Genomic DNA, 23069 nt, shown 5'->3' on the forward strand with positions numbered 1-23069 from the left:
TGGATGTTTCAATTTTCCCAGGACATAAATTCAACATGTTATTTGTCAGTGACTGACAGTGCTCATCATAGATGTGATAGTCTCCTTTATTTGATCAAACTGCCACCATTTAAACTGAAAAAATTGTAGTAGTGCAGTCAGAGTGGTCAGAGGGTAATTTGCCCTTTATAAAACTGGGAGTTGCTTACAAATTCAGAGGTAAATCTTTTCAAGGTGACATACAGTAATGGCTTTGGAGGAGGATGTGCTTAGAATTTTTGGGCCCAAATGTGCAGTTCTTGGTATATTGCCATGAATGATGCTGCTTCTAATTTTCCTGGATTTATAGTAATACTTAAATTCTTGTCTCCTTACAATGCTCATGAACTCACTGTGACCCACAGTGCCCAGAAAAGCATGCTGGATGCTAGATTTATTTATAAATGCTTCTTGGGAAGGTATTGCGTTTTATCTGTTGAGGTCCATTGTAGTATTTGCATCATGTTCAGTGTAGTGGCTGATTAATACAACATTGTATCATGAATCCTGACTGCTTTAGCACATTTCTGTTCACCACTACATTTGCTTTCAATTCCCTTCAAATTTTGTGGTAGTTGTACACTCTGAAGACAGAAATTTTTTTTATTTCCTTATTGTTATTTTTAGAGAAGTTACTGTGCCAATGTAATAGTTCTATATATCCCAGGAATATCAAAAAAGCTCCAAGCTAAACAGCCAGCACAGTGCAAAAACCTCCTTTTTCCATGGCTGACCTTCTTCTTCCTTACCAAAAAATTAAACTAAAGCAAATGCAAGACAATGATCTAAAAAGTATTTTACATATATTACATTAATTGAATCCAGCTGCAGTCATTAAATCTGTCATTTTGATTATGGCTGGCTGTACTGGCAGGTAAATACAGGGTTTACACAGCATCACAGAAAAAACACCTAAAATGAAGAGCCAGATCTGCCAGCAAATGTCTACCATTTATGTATTCTTATAATTATTTAAAATGCCAAAGGAACTGTGAAATGATTCACTTCTAACACTTAAACTTTGTATTTATTGCAAATTATAACTGTGTTTTCTACAGTTGATGCAACAGTCTTCAGCTCAAGTCCTACATCAGAAACGGATTCTTCAGGAAAACCAAGGTACCAAGGTAGGATATTCATTGCTATGGTATTTTTATTTCAGGGAGCATGTGAAGTCTGAGCTATCTTGCATCAAATTAACTTATTTAGTTATTCAAAAGCCAACATTTTATTTGATTCTGTGTCACTTTAGTGGCAGATGTAAGAGCTGCAGTAGAAACCAGCATTTTCTGGACCAAAGCTGTTGCTCCTTCTGGTGAAACAGGTGCATGTCTTTGTGTTAGCATACCCCTCAGAATCTGCAAGTAGAATTATAGTCTCATTTTACTATAGAAGAAATAAAGTTAATTTTTTAAATTTTGTGACAGATTTAAATTCTTTCAAAGAGTGTGTATTACCTGCTAATATCTTTAGAGTGCCATTTCATCAGTGGTGCCCAAGTGTGAAGCAGTGCAGACTCCAGGTCAAACAATAATAAGTAAATTTTTAAAAACAAGCAAAAAACCAAAAACAAACAACAAAAACATAAAATCCAAAACAAACAAACAAAAATGAGAACAAGCAGCTTAATATTGAATATATGCGGTTAATTCTGAAAACTGAAATCTTTGTGTTTCACTTGTGCAGACTTTGCTTGATGTACTGAGATGGATGTTGTGCACCAGGTGAAATGGCACTGCCATTTTTTAAAACACTCTATTGAATAACAGCTCTTTCCTGTATTGTTCTTAGCTCCCCATGTCAAGTACATGAAGAAAGATGATGATGTGCCTTGCTCCATCACAAGCTCTCTTGAGCATTTTCCCCAAGAAGAAGTTGGCAGCAAGGAAGAACCCACTCGTCCTCCCCAGAATCCTCCAACCAACCTCACGGTGGTGACTGTAGAGGGCTGTCCATCCTTTGTCATATTGGATTGGGAAAAACCAGATAATGACACCGTTACCGGTTGGTTTGATTTCTTTCCTCCATTGTGTGATAATCCAGCATTTCCAGCTTAATCTACTTTCACAGTAGTTTTTTGTCATTTAAAAGTACTTTAATCCCCAGGGATTAAAGAAGCCCTGTGGTTTGGGGTATTTTTGTGCTACTGTCAGCTCCAGTGTGGATAAGAAAATGCTACTAGATTATAACAAGATTTGCACAAGCATCATTGTTGTCAATGATGACACAAAAAGATACTTAAAAAATATGATTTCATATCTCCTCCAATTTTCTGGCTCCTCTCTGTACAGGATCTGGTAAGATCTAGTCAAGAAGTTCCAACAATACAGCAGCATATCTAGATGCACACACATAATGTAGGCATCTTTCTTGACCTGAGGCTGTTGTTTCACAGTGGGCCAGACACAATCAAAGCTTACACTCATCTAGTAAATCAGTAGAACTTTGCCAGCGTAATACTTGCAGTATTATGACCCACTGCAAGAGGGTCAACAAGCTCACTCTGTTAAAAGATTCTGGTTTTTCTTTCATTTCTAAAGGAAGGGGTTTATATTAAGAATAAATGCCTGTGAGTCATACAGGGCTCAGCACACAGGTAAACATGCAAGATGGCCATTCTTAGTTCTTCCATTAACTTCTTGAAATTAACTGACACCTCAGTTAAAGACTCATCAAAATCAATTCTGAATTCAAGAGAAGGCATTGAATCCTGTTTTCTGAAAACAGTGATTGCTTCATATTGGCACCAGTACAACATTACTTGTTTAGACAGGCTTAAACCAGTTTTGCTGCCATCTCTTTCTATTTTTGTAGTTTATGCATGTTTTTCCAATCATCTTATTTAGGCATCACATCTCTTTTTTAAAAATAAATGTGCTGTTTCAGATAGAAATGTGGAAACAGAAAACATAGTTTGTTGCATCATTTTGCCTTTTGAATGCTTACTTTGCTTGACTTTAACTGTGTACAAGGGCTTTCATTGGGTACGCCCAAAGCCAAAGCATAATGGAAAGGTCTAACAAATAACAACCAAAACAGTGATCACACTCACCTTCTTGTTTTCATAAAAACTGCAAGTGTCAGGAACCAAGACCATTCTGCTCATGCTTTGCTGTTTGTGTTGCCACAGAAATGAAGGGCAGTTTGTTGCCTTGTGCACTGAGTAACAAGCAGGCACTGGATGGACTTGGTAGTTCTTGGTGTGTGCATGCACATATTTGTATGCTCATTCATTTCCTGCATTTTCTCTTCCAACTTGAATGAATTAAAATGTCCACATCATGCATTGACTTCAGGCTGGCAAAAGGCAGAAGGGTTGAATTCCTCTAAAATTGCATACTCGTTCACTATTTGGTTGTATTTAAGAAGCTCAAGTAAGAGATGTTACTTGATCTAATTTTTCTTCACTGTAATTTTCCAGAATATGAGGTTGTGTCAACTGAAAATGGAGGAAGTGATGGTGAAAAGGAGAAATCAATTATCACTACAAATCAAACCCATTCTACTGTGGAAAACCTAAAACCTGACACAAGGTAGCTAAACAATATCATTTTTTAAGGTAATCCAACTAATTTAGACTGCCAGCTGTCTGCCACTTCAAATGGAAATACCTATGGAAATAAGACCTAATCGGTTTTACTCCTGTTTTGATAGAAAAAAAAATTTATAGTTTGGTTTAGCTTTTTTGTAAGTTAACAGATAAAACATATTTGAGCAATCTTTAGGACATTTACAAGAATATTTGTGGTCTGGACAAGGTGCAGAAAGACTACTTGACAAAAGCAAGAAAATTACCATGAGAGGAAAAATACATTTGTCCAGAATATATAATTTTCTTTCAGTGTCTCAAAAGAACTGGCAAACTAAAAATGAATAAGTGAATTCCAGTTCATGTGTGCCTCTCATGCAACTAGTTCAAATAAGCATGATCGGTCTTTAAATAACAAATCTTATTAAAAAGCGTTCTTTTTATGGTAAAATTCAGAGCAGAGAAGAGAACCGTTTGTCTTTTGTTATGTTGTTTACTAATTGCATCAGAAAGTTAATGAGTGACACTTGGGTTTTTCCTGCAAGACCATCCATTTGGCTTTGGTGAATGGATGTTTCTGTTTTAGATAAAATAAGATAAAAAGGCATAGCTATTCCTGAGAAGGGAGCAGCTACCATTCACCAACCCCAGCCTCAAAAAGGAAAGGCAGTGAAAGCCTTTCTGGATCCAGAGGGCCACTGGCCAAATATATATAAATTTGATATACATTGCTTTGCTATAAATTGCAATGGTGCCTGTCCCCCAGGTCTCACCAGATTTAAGGATGTAAAGTCCTCAGAGTGGCTCAGTTCAATAAAACTCCCATTTCAAGCAAAATGTGTTTCCTAACAGTGAGGACACCTTGAGAGCTTTGGCAGAAGCACAAGTTACTGTTATCCCTCAAATCCAGGCACACTAAATTCAGGGAAAACAAGAAGGTGGTTAAGACAGGTATCATCATGTAGACAGTATCTGTACTGCCAAGAAACATCACATGTCCATCCTAAAAGTCTCCTGTCTATCAGGAGCTGCTCATTAGATGAAGGAAATGTGTTTGTGAATAAAACTGACTAAATGGGAGGAAGAGCAAAATTTAAACACAGCTCAGTATTCATTAACAAAGTCCCTGATATGTGTAAAAATTCATCAAGGAATATATTAGACTGGTAAGGAAATTTTTCCATAACTATCCTCAAAGGGAAGAGTTGTAGAAGAGGTAGAGCTGGAAAAGAAACTTGGCAGAGAGATAGAAATCCCTCCCACAAATGCTCAGCATTTGCAAAAGTACCAGCAATGTATGGAAAGAGAGATGCTCAGTAGCAGAAGGGGATTAACTGGGAAGAACCTCTTGGCCTGGGAACACTTTGGAGAAACTGACTGAATTCTGAATCTCTAATTCAGAAGCTGAATTAGAGACCCTGTTTTTTCCAGCTTTCCTGAAGCCCTCAGTGAGGCTTGTGTGAACCCCCTTTGCTGCTCTGAAGGTCCAGTGCATTCAGAGCTAAAGGCAGGTCAGGACAGATCTAAAGCAGACAAACCTAAACAAAGACTTCCCAAAAAGGCATAAAAAATGTGAATTTGTTATCTGAGCCTTCATGGGTAAGTCTAAGCCAGAAAGCCCCTGCAGCAGCAAGCAGTTCAGGGCTGTGGGCTCTTGAGGAGCTGTACCTGGCAGAGACAGTCTGCAGTCCTGTTGGCCAAGGTCAGGCATCCTATTGAGGTACTTCAGGTAGGATATGGTAGTGCCTGACCCAGAAGCTAAAGAGTTAATTGCCCAATACCAACAGGAGGAAAGCAAAACAAACAACTTTTTGGTGTGAAGGGGGAGGACAAGCATTAGGGAAAACCAGGGTGCCAGATCATGCTGTCTGTTTGCTTCACTCTTTTACATTCTTCAAATAGGTGATACTGCTGCACCTCTGGGAAGCCCTGCAGCGAGGCAGACACCCTTCTCCCTTTGAGCTGGCCTTTACACAAGGCAGCTTTTAAAGATTAGGAGCTGATGGCCAGACTTTAAATATTTCAGGAATTTGGACAGTGTTAGGGAGGCAACAAAGAGACTTTTACAGTCGCTCATCAAAAGTTGCATCTGCGACTGCAGCTGTCAGTAAGTACAAACACAGAAGTTAAATGGGATGAGGATTATGGTGAATTATTCTGTGTGTCCATTTAGCTGTCTGAAAAGTGACTAGATCCAGAAAAAATGCACTGGCTGAAAAAAGAGTTTTGACTTTGAGTACAGTTATCAAGTACTTGGTTTTAGCAGACTCATACCGTGACAATATAGAGATGGAAATGAAAGTGGACTTCCACAACTTGTGAAGGTTAATTTTAAACAAATCAAGTTGTATATATTATGGAAGTTTGTTGCCTTTCCATCTTATATATGCTACCTTTATGGGTTCCTGGTGACTTGAGTGCAAGTCTGATACTCTGAGATGAAAGTAAAATAGAGATTTGAAAGGATATACACTTTTTAAAAAAATGTGGGGCACAGTCAGCTGCTTTCTAATGCAATGGGTTTCTTGGGGTTTGTTCCTTTAAAAAATGTTTTGGAGGCACCTTTACAATGTGATTTCATTGAAAATCCATCTGGTTTTTGCCCAAGGAAAGACATATCATATCCATGAAATTTTCCCACAGTAAGGCATGCCTCACAGTCGACAACCACACATTACTTTAAAGGATTTTTTTCCTTATAGGACAAATATTTTATCCTCTTTTTCACCTAGAGAATTATCAAATGTGGTTATTGCAGGATTTCAAATTTTAGGAGATTTCTGATAATTTAAATAACCTGGGAAGTTCAAATCTTGATATCCATTATTAGGTTTGTCAGAGTTCTTGAAATAGGTACTCTTTCTGTCAGTAAGCTACTGATTGGCTTCAGTCTAAAATTCTGTTTAATTTCACCACATTTGCTTCTGGTTGTAACCTTTACCTGAAATATCTCGAAGCATGTGGTGTTGTTATGCTATATGATCTAGATAAGAATATACATCTTCCTTGTACAGATAGTTCATTGGATATAAGTGGTGCTTGAAGAAAACTTCCTTTTATTTTATGAATGTCTTCTGCTTAAACATTTCTCTTCTAGATGTGCTTCTATGATCTACTGTTCACATATGCAGTGTTGATTATGACTTTATACTGTAGTTAGCTTTTGTTACCCTTTATATTATTTCCAAGGACTTAAGAGTAGGTTCAGGTCACATTTCACTCAGCCCCCTGTTAATTATCACACTGAAGCACACGCCAAAATTTCTGCAGTTTTTGCTATCTTTTATTCTTCTTTCTCCTGGTTAGTCTGAACGGAGTAGTGAGCTACTCAGTCTTTACTCTGTTGTTCAAACAGTGAGTGTCTGCCACTATGAACCCTGAGCTCAAAGCAGCTGAAAAGGAGCCTGGACCAGGTCACCTTCATAGGTGTCTTACAACACAGATTATTTATTGTAAAATTGGACCTTAGGGGCACTTTCTGATCTTGTAGATCTCAGTTTCCTCCAGTTTCTTTGATGCAGGCAGAGGTGGCTTAGTGTGTTAATGCAAATGTCATTTCTATCTTAGCCAAAAAAAAATGAGAGAAACAAATGCACTAGTATGAGCTAACAATTTTTCATCCTCCACATGGAAATTCTGTGATTCTTATAGTGAGAAATGCAGTGTTTATTCCACTTGGAAAAGAGTCAAACTGCAGGACTGATCGTTTTGGTCAAAGTAGTTACAGTCTAACTTCCAAGGAGCCATTTGAGGAATGAGACCTGCAATATTCCATCTCAGTTGTCATACAGGTCTCCTGTTCCTGAGTTTCCCTAAAAGGCTGCTACATTGGAACTCCGAGTGGGAGTACCACTGGCATGCCCAGGACTCTGCTCTTTCCTTGTTTTACATTAAAATTTCATAAGAAAGCATTGCAGCAATTTCTTCTATGTTAATAGTCAAGCAAGATCTTCCATATGTGAGTCAAGATAAGGTTATTATCCAAAATTTTCAGTATTTTCCTCCTTGAGCTGTTTGTTTGTAACAAAAATTGAGAGCCCTGAGAGAGAAATGGGCTTACTGTGGTGTTTGTTGTCTTAATTCCATCTCTTCTGTAGTAATAATGGTGTTCCTCTGCATATTCGCCTTGGAAAAAAAAATTGGATTCACTGGTCTGGGGTTTTTTCATGGACTTTCCTAGCCTAAAATATTAAATGCAGATGTTGTTTGGGTTTTTTTTCCAATGAGATTTTTTGTTATTTCTGCTGGTTTCTCTGCCAAAATATGTAGTACTTATTTCTGTATCCCTGCCCTATCTTGAAACCCTTTTTTTTTTTTTTGGTCAGTGTACATTTTCTCTTTCATTCTGGTGGTTTGTTTAAGGGCAGTGTAGCCCATAGCACAGACCATAGTGTCCAGGAAGTTCTACAGCCCAAATTTCTATACAATCCTTCAAAGAAGAGCCTGAAGACTGCTGAAAACTGCTCTCATGCATGTTGGTGATGGGAGTAATTTGAAGGTAGTAAAGAAAAATATTAAGACTTTTCACAAAGCTCTAGGGATGTTTGAGTAGCCATTGGAGGACGTGTACCACCAGCCTTCTGCTGTAGAAAAAGAGTATTAATAAGGGAAAAAAAAAAAAAAACCTTAGATACTTGCATTCCACAGTTTTGTATAGCTTCCCATTAGGTGAATCTGATCTGCTTCCCCATTAATAATTTTGGTGATTTCAAATATACTCCTCTCCTTTTTAAAAGTGTTTTGAGTGGTTTCTGCTGGATTTTTGGGGTTGATTTTGTCCTAAGGCTGTTATCGCCTTTATCTAATATTGGTTTTTATTGTAGTTAGTACCCAAATGTTCTGATCACATACAAGGAAAAAAACAAGAAAACCTCTATCAATGCAGAGAATTTAGTTTTTGTTAACATTAAGGGTCAAGAGATAGAAACTATAAAGGAAAATGCAGCAAAATTCAGAAAGTGACAGAAAAATGCTGGAGGTTTCTATTTGTTTTATTTAAAAAAACTAACAGACCTTGTACTAAACTGCTATTGATATCAGGGTTCATGGATAAGCTTTTCCCATTTCTCTTAGCCCTTCTTCCAACTTTGTTAGGAGAAGGATTCCTCAAACAAGCATAGCGGTTTGTTCTCTCTTTCTCTCTCTCTTTCCCTTTCCTCCTTTCTTTCCTGGTCACTCTGCCATCCAAGCACACTCTGCACTCACAGAGGAGCTCTGAGCACAGAGCCCTGCACAATTGCCATCCAACACCAGCATCTCCCCAGAAATAGCCCCCAAGTCCCAGCACTGTACTCAGCTGCTCCAGTTCTCCTATTATGGTGAAAATCTCTCTTCACCTATTTTCAGTTCTGCAATCTTCAATCTTCTCCTTCTGCATGATTTGAAAAATGCAGGAGCAGCTGCATTTGCCAGAGTTCCATGTGCTATAGTGATTTCCTGTGGTGGAAAAATACACTCCAAGTAGTAATTACTGCAAGTCAAGTCCATTTCATCTGCACAAGGACTTTCACTGTCTCACACAGTTTGGGAGGATTTGGAAAGCCTGGTCTCCAAAAGTTTCTAGGATAGCAATCTTATAGATGTTAAAGGTGTGAGGCGTGAGATTGCTGCTTACATAGGACAGCAGTTTTTGGTATATTAGGCAGGCAGATATAATGATGGAATATAGATTCCAGTTTCTTGTTTGTATCTATGATATTTTCTGAAAAACCTTTTCTTTTAGATTTTTCCTCCTGAGAAGCTGAGAGGGCTCAGGAACAAAATGTGAACAATGATTATCTACTGCTGTGGAATGCAATAGGTGGATCTGTGATTGGTCTCATAGAGTTGTTTCTAATTAATGGCCAATCACAGTCAGCTGGCTCAGACAGAGAGTCCGAGCCACAAGCCTTTGTTATTCATTCCTTCCTTTTCTATTCTTAGCTAGCCTTCTGATTAAATCCTTTCTTCTATTCTTTTAGAATAGTTTTAATATAATATATATCATAAAATAATAAATCAGCCTTAAGAAGCATGGAGTCAGATCCTCATCTCTTCCCTCATCCTCTGACCCCTGTGAACACCATCACACTCATTAGGTAAATTTAATTAAGCAGCAGACATGGATTCTATTAATTTTGATGTACATTCTTCTTGAAACTGTGAGCACTTTTCCCCTTCTTTGTGGTTTCTATAGGAGTGCATAACAGAGCAGATGGTACACTTTTTTGCCATTTTATTTTTTCAGATCTTTCACCTTACACAAAAAAAGGAAGACTTTAGATTGTCTTCTATTAAAACAGCCACAGTATAGCTTTAAAAATACAGTAAACTATGTCATATTGTGATCCCAGTCTGCTATTTCCTTCCTCTCCTTTTCAACATTCTGTCAACTAACTAATTCTCTTCATCCCCAAAAGTGGTTGTTTATTATTTTTGTACTGTGGAAGCCACTGGTATTGTTTTAGGATTGAAATTGGCAGAGGAAAGGAGCCTGTGATGCTTGTAAAAACACACACCACAGAACTGTAGAACTGCATGTATTTTAGTTTCAAAAATTCCCTTTTAACATTATTAATAAGAGGCTTCCCTAATTGACTGAACTGAACTTTGGACATTTCTTTATTAATTTTCTTTTCTCCAATTTTCTTTATATGTTTACATAGGCTGAAATCTCTATCTGTAGATTTCAGTTCTTTATTTAAATTTTGCCCTTATTTTCCAAGCTGTGGTTTGGTCTTTTGCAGAGAACCTAGTGATCTCTAAACCACAATTTGAAAAACAGTGCTTGGAAAATAACCTTGTTTTTGTCTCTTTGGAATTAGAGAATTGGTGAGTCCAAGTTCATAGACTAAAGATTTTAGAAACAGGACTGATTCCTATGAAGAACGTTGCCTAATGCAGCCCAAAGTAGAGCATATCAACCATTGAGAACAATATATTTGTTCAAAAATCAGCAAAAATACACACAAAGGGACATAACCAGTTTATTATCACCCATGAGATCAAATCATAAGCTGCCCATAAAGCAATAGAACATTGATCTTGATGATCACTATTACAATAATAGCTTTAGATCAAGTGTTCCTCCTGTGAAGGAAGCAGGAAAACTTTACAGTCTTATATCTCTAGGTGTGGATTAATTTCTACATTTTTTTAAATATATCATCTAGCTATTACTTTATCTCTCAACATATTAAGAAATCTTTGTTTGTGCTTCAGTGATTCTTCAGAAAGAATCTCTGACTCCTTTGCTATAGTTGTCTATATTATGATATTTCCTACCAGATAAGAACACTTCTTGACCAAAAAAGTTACTGAACCACATGAACAATGTGAATACTAACTACTTCGGTCCTATTTTTAAAACTATGTCTTTGTTTAAACAATTTGAAGTTGAGAATGAAGATTTATAAATTTCTTAATTGATTTTTTAGTTAATGTCTCCCTCCTATGTGGGGTAATATGGGTAGTTCCAAATCTTCTTTCAGCATGTTTAAATAAATGTAAAGATTTCTCCAAATAGACTTTTTCAACTCAAAAAATGCCCATGTTTTTCTTAGCAATATCCACGAATTTCCACAATGCATCTGTTCAGCATACCAGTCTATATAAGTATTTCCCTCAAAAAGAAAAGAAAACCCTAGAAATAAAGTCAATTGCTTAAGTAAGCAATTTTAAAGTTAAATATTGTCTTAGAAGCACAGTGGATGGAAAACAGTTGCTGGGTTCTGCATGAATACTCCACTGAGGTTAATTAGCTCAGGTTTTGCAGGAGCCAAGGAGGAATGAAAGGTAATCCAAAGTTTGGATTGAGTTATTCTTCTGGGGAACTGCAAATGGAGTTTACAAATTTCCAACTGTGCAGAGTGTGGTATGGGGGTTTTCTTTCTTTAGAAAATTGCTGTTTGGAAATGGTTCCAGCAATACATTACAATGTTATGTTACAGTCACAAGGTACCAAAATTACCACGGGTAAATGATCCCTTTCAAGTCAAGAGCTGAAGGTTTCGTTGCCCACTTCTGGGGCTCATGTTTTTTATGTGTTTACAGCAAAATGCCTCTAATTTGGGGCCTGTTTTCCAGGCCTACAGTCCCTTTGGCTCATGTCCTGTGGCTCCCTGTCACTGATGAAGGGACCCTCTCTGTTAGGAGAGTTTCACCATGCACGTGCTCAGAGTATGGGAGATGTCCCTCTGCACATGGCACTTCCATTGGAAATCAAGCACTCAGAGCTGGGGGAGGCTTAAGAAGAGGAGGCTGGTTTGGATTTTTTTCCTCAGTCATGTTGTTTTCACAGTGCTGTATTTTGTTCCCAACACAGTGATGAAAAGGGATCGTGAGATCACCACAGCACAGGCCAGTGTTGTGCCACATCAGTAAAAACACATGCAAAAGAGACTCTGTGCAGTGTCTTGTCATTGCTTCATATATTTATTATTAACATACATTCAAGCAGCTGGATCTTTGCCTTGGCTGAGCTCCTGTCCTGGAAGACTTGCCCTGTGTTTCGCTACTGGTCCTGTCTGTCACTGTGGGTGGGCCTGACAGGCATTGAATTGGAGGCTTGTGCTCTTAAAAAAGCAAAAAGTACAAATAAATAGCAATGTCCTTCACTCAGTCTCTGCTTATCAGGTTGCCTCAGACCTCATCTGAACTTGCTCCCTTTGCCAGAACTGAAACTGTTGTGTGAGAGGAGACAGACAAGTCAGTGTTGAATTAAATCAAATATTAATAGTATGTGTGCAAAGAATTGTCAAAAGGACTGGTTAATTTAGGACAAAAATGTCTCAGTGGTTTTGTGGCAAGAAATTGGCCTTTTTGTTCTCCAGAAGGGGAGTAGCCCCAATATACATGTTGGTTGCTTGCTCCAGACTATTCAAGAATGCTTAGTTTTGCAAAATTTTCATCTCTTCTATTTTATTCCCCAGTTATGAATTCCACGTGAAACCCAGGAACCCCCTTGGTGAAGGTCCAAGTAGCAATGTTGTGTCATTCAGTACTGAATCAGGTAAGAACTTCCAAAGATCAGACCACCATTTACAGCACCTTTAGTACCCATGTTTGTGGGATGCATGAAAGGCTCTCTCAATTCATTTTGTGCATTCAGTCCTGCTCTTTGCTGTCTCCTGATTGGCTTTTTACTACCATGCCTGGAAAGTCAACCTGGGATCAGACCTGTGTTGTGTGGGGATGTAAGATGGACAGACTACAAGAGAAAAAAACAGAGGAACATTGTCTGGTATTCATTGCAAAGAAAATTACTTCATCCTTAGAGAGGGCTCAGTCAGTTGAGATTTATATTCCTGACCTTTTTGCATCTGTCCAACTCATTAACAGCTTCTGGATGGGAACATTAGGGTTTTTTTGGGCTGGTGTGTTCATAGGTGTTTTTGCTACCTGTTCAATAAGGCTGCTGTAAACAGTGATGCTGTTTGGCTGAAATAGGGATTGAGAAAGAGCTGTTGTGAAAAGTCAGTGTCCCAGTAGGTCCCCTTCCATCCTGTTTACTCTCCAGTGAAACTCTTAAAGAGGTGTATACAAGCCTGTTTTGGCCACTGGTTTGTTCCCAGGTGAAGTTCTCTCTGACTCACAGGTGAGAATGAGAGAGCTTTTGCTTTGCCTGTTCTTGCTGACTTGTTGACTTTAGGCAAGCAAGATACCATCTTTTATGCAGAAGTGTTTATTGCTTGGTGGTACTGAAAGACCACATAAAACACAAAATGGATTTAGCCTTTTTAAAGGGACTTTCTCAATCTGTGTTTAGAGCCAGGTGTAATAATTTAATAGTCCTCAACTAGTGCTGTCACTGATGGATGAGAGTTTTGGCTGAGCAAAGGATTACTCAGGGAGGAGTGCAGACTATGCCACACATATTTAAAACCTCTGAATACACTCTTTGTAATTCTAGATTGTTAAAAGTGAAAAAAACATTTGCACCAAGTGCAATTTTCATGAATGACAAGGCTTATGTTCTGTCTCCTATTTAGTTTGGACAAATAAAGCATGCAGTTTTGTTTTTTCTTAATTGCACACATCCATTTCTCACATTTGGGCTTTCAAAGCCAAGTTTTTTGTGGCAAGTATTACAGATGTGACCTTTTATTATTTAGGTTTTGAAATTGAAATTTTAATAAGACATGGTACAAATGGTTGCAGGTTTAAACTCTTGTTTTTACTAGAGCTCTGCTTGGCTGGTGTTGTCCCATAAGTAAAATTATTAAAAGCCCATTGATACTGGAGTTTCACACAAGAAATATATTTCTTCTAATTTAATTTAATACAAAAGTTCACTTCACTTCCAAAACTCTTTCTGTTTCACAAATTACAGCTTACGTCAGCTGTAAAAAATCACTTACCAATGCTTTTCCATAGGATTATTGGAAACGTTCATTTTACAGTGTCTGATTGAATGTTTGTTTTCTTCCCCCAGCGGACCCAAGAGTGAGTGAGCCAATTTCAAGTAAGTGTTTTATATATAAATCTGATCAGCAGTTTTTTCAGAAATGAGATAGCAGAATTTTACAAGGAAGGTGGCTCTGCTGCACCAGCTGGATGAGTTACAGAATCAAACAGCATTCACACACAATTTCACTCCTTCCACCCATGCCCCTGCCAAGGAATTCATGCAGGGCTGTTTGCTTACCTGAGCATAAGGCAATCAACGTGATGTAGAACTCCCATGGCAGCTGGGATGGCTTCAAACCAATGTACACAAATGAGCCAAAGACAGCCTCATATTTTCTCAGCCTTGTCATTAAAGCAAAGAAAGCTCTGCAAAATGAATAAGCTACTCCACACTTTTTAAGTGAGTTAACAGAGCACAACTTGGAGGATTCTATTTATCTTTGTGTTTTAGGAAAATTTTCTGCTTCAGAAGGTTTGATCTAGCTCTGCTTTAGGCCACTTAACAAGACTCTTCCTGTCCTTGATGGAAGGTGGACTGAGCTTTTGAAGAAGAGCTGAGATCATTCGAGCAAATTGGGCTGCTTTTTGTAATAGTCATCACTTTCACTTTGACAAACACTGTGGCACCGTTTTTCTCCACATAATTAATGTGTAAAAATTATGTATTTTTGTTAGATCACTGTTTGCTGCAAGTTGATTGTCTTGGCTTGAACGCACTGAAGAATGGTGACTGTATCACACACTTTGTAAATGAGAGTATTTCCAATACAAACATTGTCCCCCTAACAGGGTCCTAGAATGAACCTATTCCAAACCTGCACCAGAGGACAGCAGGAGGAGTTCACAGCACCAATTGTATCTGCATACTTTGGTGCTCCCCTGAAATATTTCTCATGTTCAAAATGCAGGTGTCATGGCACATTCTGCTTCATCAAGATTTCTAATTCTAGTTATTCAAATGCATTTGTTGTGTGTAATTTTGTATACAGCATCATACTTCAGCCTCTTTTTTCCTCTCCTGCAGTGGGGAAAGATGCAATCTGGACTGAAATCCCATTCAATTCAGACTCATACTCAGAATGCAAAGGCAAACAATATGTAAAGAGGACTTGGTATAAGAAGTTTGTGGGTGTGCAGCTGTGCAATTCTTTGAGATACAAGATATACCTCAGTGATTCACTTACAGGTAAGAAACATTCAAATCAATGCTGTCCATATTATGCATTCCTGAAGTGTGATCAGATTTGTTTGATTTAGTCCACAGATTAATCATAAACAGTAATCTGTTTGTGCTCAGTAACCACTGATATGTTTGATACTGAGTTTTCTGACTCCAGAGGAACCTCTCTGTGGTGATAATCTGATTTTAAGTACCTGTTTATATACTGGGGATCATACAGAAAACAAATAAAGATCAGAGCAAATAGCGTATATTGTAAAACAGCCAAACTGGTGTTTAATTATTAATTAGAGAATAATTATTAATTAGAATTATTAATTAGCAGATCAGGACCTCATTTTATACCAGGATTACACCTATCATTTCCACTCCTTTCGGTAAATATCTGGTTACTTCATTACTGGGAGGCTTATAAATACATGACTATAACTCTAGTCAACAGGTTTTACCCACCTGCTTTGGCATTTTTGTTTTGTTTTCACATTCCCAATTTTTGCTTATGATCTTTTCTTCCCACCTTTTTGTTTTCCTCATATTATATTTCATTACTAAGGGAAACTTCTGGCCTTACATTCTCAAGTTTTGATTGGTGTTTTAAGGCCAGTTGAGTGTGATGCGTTTAAGACCTGAATCAGGTGACACATGCTGGGGAAACAGCCCGTGAAAAGTGTTTTTCAGTTAGTGGATAGGAGATCTTTGTGTCTCATGCAGCTTGTCCAAGCTGTATCTGCTACATTGAAAAATATGTTAACTTCTTATAATGCATGCCAAGCTCCTGGCTCTCTTCTGTGTGAAGTCTCTTACCACAGACAGCTCTGTGACAATGGCATTAGCATGGCATCTGAGCACAAAGACGTGTGGGAAACGCCTTTTGAGTGCAAGTCAGGCAAGGGTGTTCAACACATGCCATTGAATTAGCTGGGGCGAGACTGTGGCTGGAAGAATCCACTCTCATAACCTAAAGTTGCCCTCACAGGAGCAGGGCATGGAAAGAATATGGAAGGAAAAGAGCAAGGGAGTGTAGGGCAGCCCATGTTGCCATAATTTTAAGCTTCCCTTTTTGCATCCAGCACCGTTCTCTGATGAACAGAAAAGGAAGGAAGGCCTTGTCATTAATAGTCAGTACAATATTCCGTATGTAAATAATATCTTAGATATTTTGTGAATAAAAGAGAATGTTTTGAACAGATGTATCATTCATTCAACTGTTGCTGTACTAACCAGCTGTGATCAAATGACAAGCACTGGCAATGATGTGTCCCAAAACCAGCCAGCAGAGGAAATAGCAGTGCTAATCTAGCAGGACTAGATTTCAGCCCTAAATCAAGTGAATTAACACTGCAGTGAAAGCAACTCCAATCTGAAAAGTTTAATATCAGGAGCCCATTTTCCTATTTTCATTAGATTGTTTTTGTTCTTGCTGGAAGGGCGTTGGTTTAACCTTGTTGGAAGAAGATGAGATAGACACACTGTATTCATTACACTTGCTAAGCCTGGTTCTTGCACTTGAAGTGTTACAACCAGTGCTGACCAGTTGTCACAATATTTAAAAGAAGTGAAATATTTATGTAGAAGGAAAGTTGCTTCTGCCCTGTTTGCTAAGTGAGGCCTCTGTGTGTGAGTGAGAAGTTTCCCTGTTTGAAGCCAAGCTCTGCTCTGATGTGTCTCATGGCCACCTCACCTGGCCATGTCCCCAAGGCCAGGAAGTGTCTCTGCAAGCACCAGCCAGCTGTACCAGGTGTGCACTGAGCTCTGAATTCCACTGGGCACTGAAAAACCTTCCAAAGCTTTGCTATTGAAGCAGGGTAATTGCCTGGAACCTTGGGGGCTCTGTACATGCCATAGTATAAGGCAGGCAGCAACTGTATCTTTGCATGCTGGTTTTTAGCATGGATTTGTTCTTCTATTGCTGTGGAATTTATAATGTATAAAACAAGGTTTGTATGTAAGATTGTAAGGCCACCCACAAGGGAACACAAGGGGGAGAAAAATTGACTTTGTGCTAGAATTGCTATCTCCAAAGCAGAAAACCAGTTATTTGTTAGCTGAATGGTTTTAAGTGTGTCCTTTTGTTACAGAAATAATTGGGCAGTAAGAATGTAATAGTCACTGAGAATGCTGCTAATTTATGAAGACCAATTGTTTGAGTTATGCATAGGTTAAGCTGTGGGCCAGAGGAATATGTGTGTATCTGCAAGTTACTGTTCTGGTGTTAGCCATTAAAATATCTGGCTTATTCTCTCTCTTATGGAGAAAAACTGATCTCCTTTACACATGCCAGGACTGTTCCATAAACCAGCATCTACTGCTGACCTCATTTAACAGTCCTCCAGAGCAGTCACTGTAGGCATTCCAGAAAAGCAGGCCACCTAAAAATAAGTATTTATTGAGGCAAGGAAAAAAATAAATTCTATGTGTGACCTTCAACAGCTGTGGAAAAACAAAAAAAAAGGGTTTCTTGGGCAGCCTGAATGTTCTTAATTTCAGAGCAAAAAATTTGCTGAGAGGAACTCCCTCTGACCAGTTCTCCTACAGAAAAAACATGTTTGCAGCCAAAGCTAGATAGCAATAAATAATTTTGTTAAGCTAGAGAAGAACCACATGTACAGAGGCCATCAACTGGAGGTGAGAAATTTTGGCAAAGTATTGCTCAGATCACAAAAATGTTGGCATTCATTGGCAGGCTGCTTTTTTTATTAATTGCTCTTTGGGAGCAGTATTATAACCCACCCCAGCACCTCTCAAATGGCCAGACTGGCATGGACTCAAGGCTCCAGGACACTCAGTATCTACTGAGTAACTGGACTTTCTACCTAGCTTGTACCTCCATCCTGAGCCTTTTTCTAAATTCTCTCACTTTTCCTTTCAATATCTCAACCAAAGGTTGAACATATTGAGAACTAAGTGCTGTGAAAGAAGATTAGAAAGAATGGTAAATTTATGTACAAAGGTGTCTGTCCCAGGTTTGGCAAGAGAATGTAGCATGCTCTGCTCCATCTTCTGAACTGAATTTTACTAATGTCTTGCAAATCAAATCAGCAAGTAAAAAACATCTGTCAGAGTTCCTTCACTGTGCCTGTTAACAGGATAAGCACAGTCTGTAATGCTACATGGGACACTTGAGACCTTGATTTCTACTCACTTGCAGTCAAGTGTCCTGTTAAGCAATCCTGCAAGCAAATACATGGGCATACTCCATGCTCTGGATAAGTACTTGGTGTCCAAGGTCATCTATATGTTAAGGGCTATCACTTGCACATACATGTTGTAAAAATATGATGATTTATAAAACAGGCCTTGGCTATGTTAGGAGGTGGTCTGTAAAAACATCTCTGAAGGTACTGGGGACTTCCTGAAAAGGAACCAGACCTGCCTTCCATTCAAATCACTACCAAAACTTGCTTTTTGATGATGTTCTTGGTAGTAACAGAATTTCCCTTACCGTATGAAATGTAAGGAGAGGGAAAAATTATGTCCAGGCAGATTTTGGCCAGGAGTGGGGCCTTAGCCTTGAGCACTTGGAGCCTGCATGTCATGTTCAAATTACAGCTACAGGTCCTGAGAGGAAAAGAATCATAGCATTCACCTTGGCTTCCCCATAGAGGAAAGAGCACAGCCCATTGCCTCTGGTGGTTTTTGGAAATAACCTTCACTAACTGCTGCTTCTTTGCTTTCAGGAAAATTTTATAACATAGGAGACCAGAGGGGCCATGGAGAAGATCACTGCCAATTTGTAGACTCATTCTTAGATGGAAGGACAGGACAGCAAGAAGATCTGCCAGTCAAAGATGGTAATTCCCAACACCTGTACCTGTAGCAAACCTGGGCAATTCCTTTCTTTGTTTCTATTTCCTGCCAGTGGATTCAGTGCCCACTGCTGGTGGGCCATGAAAGGAGCTGCCAGCTTTGCAGGCAGAAGAGGGCCAAGAAGTTCTTTGACAGTGAATGATGACTTATTAAGACAGTTATGACTTGGGCTCTGTTAGGTAGCAAACAGCCTCTCTCCCGTTTAAAACAGCCCTACAAATTATTCACAGTTGGTATTACATATTTAAACCCAACCACAAATCTGAGTTTGCAGAGAGGCATTAAGTGGTGTGCTCAGACTAGCACGGTTGGTTTAAAGCACAGTACATAATCAGTTGGGCATTAAATACCTTGTTTGGTACTAATGAGAAACTGAAAATTTATGGCTGGAAAATATAATTCATGCTGCAGTAATTCTGTGTGTACTGGTTGCAAAAGGGTGCCCAAAATTCCAATCCGGTCTAAGTGGACATGGCACTGGATGTGCTAAGCACATCTGTGACCTGCCTGGCTATTTTTCATCCATTGCTGAGATAGAAGAAATTTGTACTTCTGTCAGCTGCAGTCCTGCCTTGCTGCTGGCAGCAGTGCCAGGGTGAGCTGTTCTGTTCCTTGTGGGGTAAGGGCTCAGGCTGTGCTGGTACGTGCACGCGTGTCATGGAACATTTCACTAAGGAAAACAGCAAAACAGCCTTCAGTACAATATCAGCATGATGACCAAACCTTCCTTACAAAACACCCCACGAGTCCAGATACGCGTCAAGGTAGGTGTGGGAGATGCATGTGAAGTTCCTAAGTCTTTCACAAGTTTTTCCAATAACAAAGTTATTGAACGGTTAGAAGAGTGTTTGTTTATGTGTTTTGTGTGTTTCTTCTAAAGAGGTTTTTGCTTTTCCCTTCCCAGTCAGTGCTGCCCATCCAAAATGATATTTTGCGTAAGAGATGGTCAGAATCCAATTTGCAGTGCCAGGACAGCAAACTTCTCAGTTGTACCAGATTCACAGTTTTAAAAATATTGGAATATTTTAAAAATTTTTTACCTAACAGTTTAAAATACACGTATAACCAACTTGATTTCAGCAACTGGATTTGAGTGAATTCATGAACTATGATCATTTTTAGGCCAAAATAAACAACAGAAGAAAACAAAAGACTTCACCTTTTCAGTAGCTTGTATTTCTAGCAAATGAACTGAACAAACCAACAGTCCAATTGTTCTACCTGTAGCAGATTGATTTCTGAAATAACTTCACATATTTGACCTGAAGTGCTGTGAGAGAATCAGAGTGAAAAAAAACACAGGATAGGGGCATGTTGTAGGATAACGTGTAGGAAAGCTGGCTCCCTGTTCTTGAGGTATGGTTTATCTGGTGTTTTAAAAGATACATTGTGTATATTTGACCCCAAGGAGAGAATCACGGCTAATGCCATCTCAGTATTTTTTGTGTGTGGCTCCAGCCACACATACATTCCTTATGGTCAGGTTGGATGGAGCCCCAGTTCCTCACTTTAATTTCTTACCTAATGTTAATTGTTTGAATGGGAAGCAAATGTGTTGTCAAAAGCACCAGAGTGAAAGCAGGAGGATGATTTGGATGGGGAGATGCTGTGAACTTTCCCCAGTGGCCGGGTTTTATTGAGGCTCACTGCAGTGTCAAGGCTTCCCAGTGGGGAATATTTGTCACTGTCACTTTGCAGTGCAGAGCTGCCTCCTGTTCCGAGAGCCCAGCACAGCCAGAGGGGGGACAGAGGGGCGCAGGCTGTGTCCAGCCAGCCCCAGCCACAGCAGGGTGCTGGGATCTCCAGGGAGGCACGCTTCACCTCTGTGCTGCCGTCCCAAGTGCTTTTGCTTTGAGCTGGGTGGGCAAACTGCAGAGTGCTAGTGGATGTAGGGGCAGCAAACAGCTCTGCTTGTGGCAGGTGGGTTAAAGGCTTGGTGACTATTTCAGCCACTCACTAAATTGTTCGTTACAGACTTCTCAGGGAACCAAAGCACGGTCCTGTCCTGAGAGCTTCATGGCAACAAAACTCTCTTCTCTGTTGCAGGGTTTTTCAGGGCAGTTCGTCAGGAACCCGTCAAATTTGGGAAGATAGGCGGGGAGACCCAGATCAACTACGTGCGCTGGTACGAGTGTGGCACATCGATACCTGGCAAGTGGTGATGCCACACACAGAGGGTGCCAAGGCCCCGCTGCCCAGCGCAGGCTGCAGGAAGGCAACGCTCACAGGGCTGGCCGATGTGCAAGGCTTGTACCAGTCTAATGCCAATACTGCGTTAACTGTGTAATAGTGTAGGCTGCTTACTGTAGTTATCCAGTGTTACAAATTTGATTTTAGAATTAAAAAAAAAAAAACAACACAGGCTAGGGACATGTTGTAGGATAATGCATAGGGAAGCTGGCTCCCTATTCTTGAGGTATGGTTTATATGGTATTTTAAAAGATACAGTGTGTATATTATTTATCACGATGTTGTAATAAATGTTTAAGGCACAGATATGCCAGAGTTGGTCATGGAATGCAATGTGCGTTAGTTTTAAATATTCACATGGTCCTGTAATGCAAGTGCCATAAGCTACCCATCCTAATCCATCTGTAACATCTCCCAGTCATAAATTATAGAAAAGATCCTATAATTTTTAATATCCTGCAGCCAGTAAACTTGAAGCACTTTCTCCTTACACCTTCAAACAGTTTATGCTCCTGCCAAAATGCCAGGTAGGTCGCTGTATGTGCAGCTTTAAATGATAAAGTTCAGTGGAGTTTTCTTCCATGTTTGTTTTCAAGTGTTTCAGCCCCAGCCAAAGCCGTGTTCAGCCTGTCACCATGGAGTCAGAGCCTGGCAGGGAGGGCTGGTGTTCTCTAATTGAAGTGGACAGGTACATATGTACATGGAAAGAAAAAACAAAGCTGGCCTCCACAGCTGGGGTTTTTCAGGAAAATGTCATTTTCAGAGCCTGACACTTACTGGTTCAAAAGCCAAATGTATGTACTGCGCAAGGGGACTTGAAAAGACAAATGAAAGAGGAAGAAGAATAAACTAGTTATAACAGCATGATCAGGTTTATTTTATTTAAAAAGAAAAATTCTGGTTTAAAACAGTTTTCATTGGGGACAAAGGGGAAATACTGATAACTGAACTTTAAAACTGCTTTACAGTTATTTTGATTAAAACCTCTCCCAAAGCTACTTGTTGTACTGCTTGAACATTTATTAACTAAATAAAGAGATGTAGGTTTTTTTTAAAGGTGTTATTCATTACCTTACTAATGTATTGAAGAAATATGAACCGGAACTACCAGATCTATATAGTAGTCATTTATAGAAAATGCCTTATAAAGTACATTGCAGGTACACTGTACTCCTAATAAAATATTTTTTAATCAAGTGTTTTTTTTCAAGTGTTTTACATGAAAACAAGGCTTAGTTTCTGTGGTAAATGCTGTTGTTCAGAACAAACTGCTTGCTGGAACCAAGCCCCTGTTAAATGGCCTGATGAACATGGGGTGTGTTCAGTCCAAGAGCAGAAATGGGAGGAGGTACAGCCACAGCTTACTGAGTAGCTGTGGGCACAGCACTGTTTAAGGATGCTGAAGGTAGGAATATTTTCACTCAGCTTCCTAATTTGTCTTTAGGAGAGCTCAAGCAGCTTGCCCCAGCTCATTTTTTAATTCCCCGCTTAGTTTTACATATTCCTAGAATCTGCAAAATGGAAAATATTAACGGGGAAAATGTTTTGCTCTCTGCTGCAATGTGGTCTATTGACTTCATTACAGCCCTTGATCTGCTTTTTCTTGGCTCAAAACTGAGTCACTAGGATTGCACTCCCAAGTTCTTCTGGGTGGCAAAGAACCTGTGGGAAGCTGGGGTTTTTTTAAGAGCTCTTTTTTTAAATTACCCATTTGGTTCAAATTTTCAAGTAAAAAACGAATTCTCTCCCACACCTTGTTAAAGCAAAATTGATAAGAGGCTTCAAGATTTTATGGATTGGTTTCTAACTATTTGGTAAAAGAGTCATTTGACAATTAATGACAGCAGATAGCAAAAAACCACCCTGTGATGTGAAACCTCTGTGCAAGTCATCTGCAGTCCCAGCACCTCTCCATTTCCACACCCAGCAATCTGCCTCTCCTCCTACAGACCCCAGCAC

At 39.2% G+C, this 23069-nt stretch overlaps 1 protein-coding gene across 1 annotated transcript in view; it reads left to right on the forward strand.

The window, feature by feature from the left end:
- The window catches only part of ABI3BP (ABI family member 3 binding protein), a 137349-nt gene extending 114487 nt beyond the window's left edge, over positions 1 to 22862 (forward strand). The window contains exons 53-60 of the mRNA XM_074536084.1: positions 1077 to 1145; positions 1810 to 2022; positions 3440 to 3551; positions 12457 to 12536; positions 13959 to 13988; positions 14958 to 15119; positions 18791 to 18904; positions 20967 to 22862. Coding sequence (XP_074392185.1) covers positions 1077 to 1145; positions 1810 to 2022; positions 3440 to 3551; positions 12457 to 12536; positions 13959 to 13988; positions 14958 to 15119; positions 18791 to 18904; positions 20967 to 21082 — 896 coding nt within the window. The 3' untranslated portion in view covers positions 21083 to 22862. The remainder of the gene's footprint in view (positions 1 to 1076; positions 1146 to 1809; positions 2023 to 3439; positions 3552 to 12456; positions 12537 to 13958; positions 13989 to 14957; positions 15120 to 18790; positions 18905 to 20966) is intronic.
- Positions 22863 to 23069: the final 207 nt, after the last annotated feature.

This window comes from Zonotrichia albicollis, chromosome 2 (assembly GCF_047830755.1).
Source record: "Zonotrichia albicollis isolate bZonAlb1 chromosome 2, bZonAlb1.hap1, whole genome shotgun sequence".
In the NCBI taxonomy this organism is placed as follows: domain Eukaryota; kingdom Metazoa; phylum Chordata; class Aves; order Passeriformes; family Passerellidae; genus Zonotrichia; species Zonotrichia albicollis.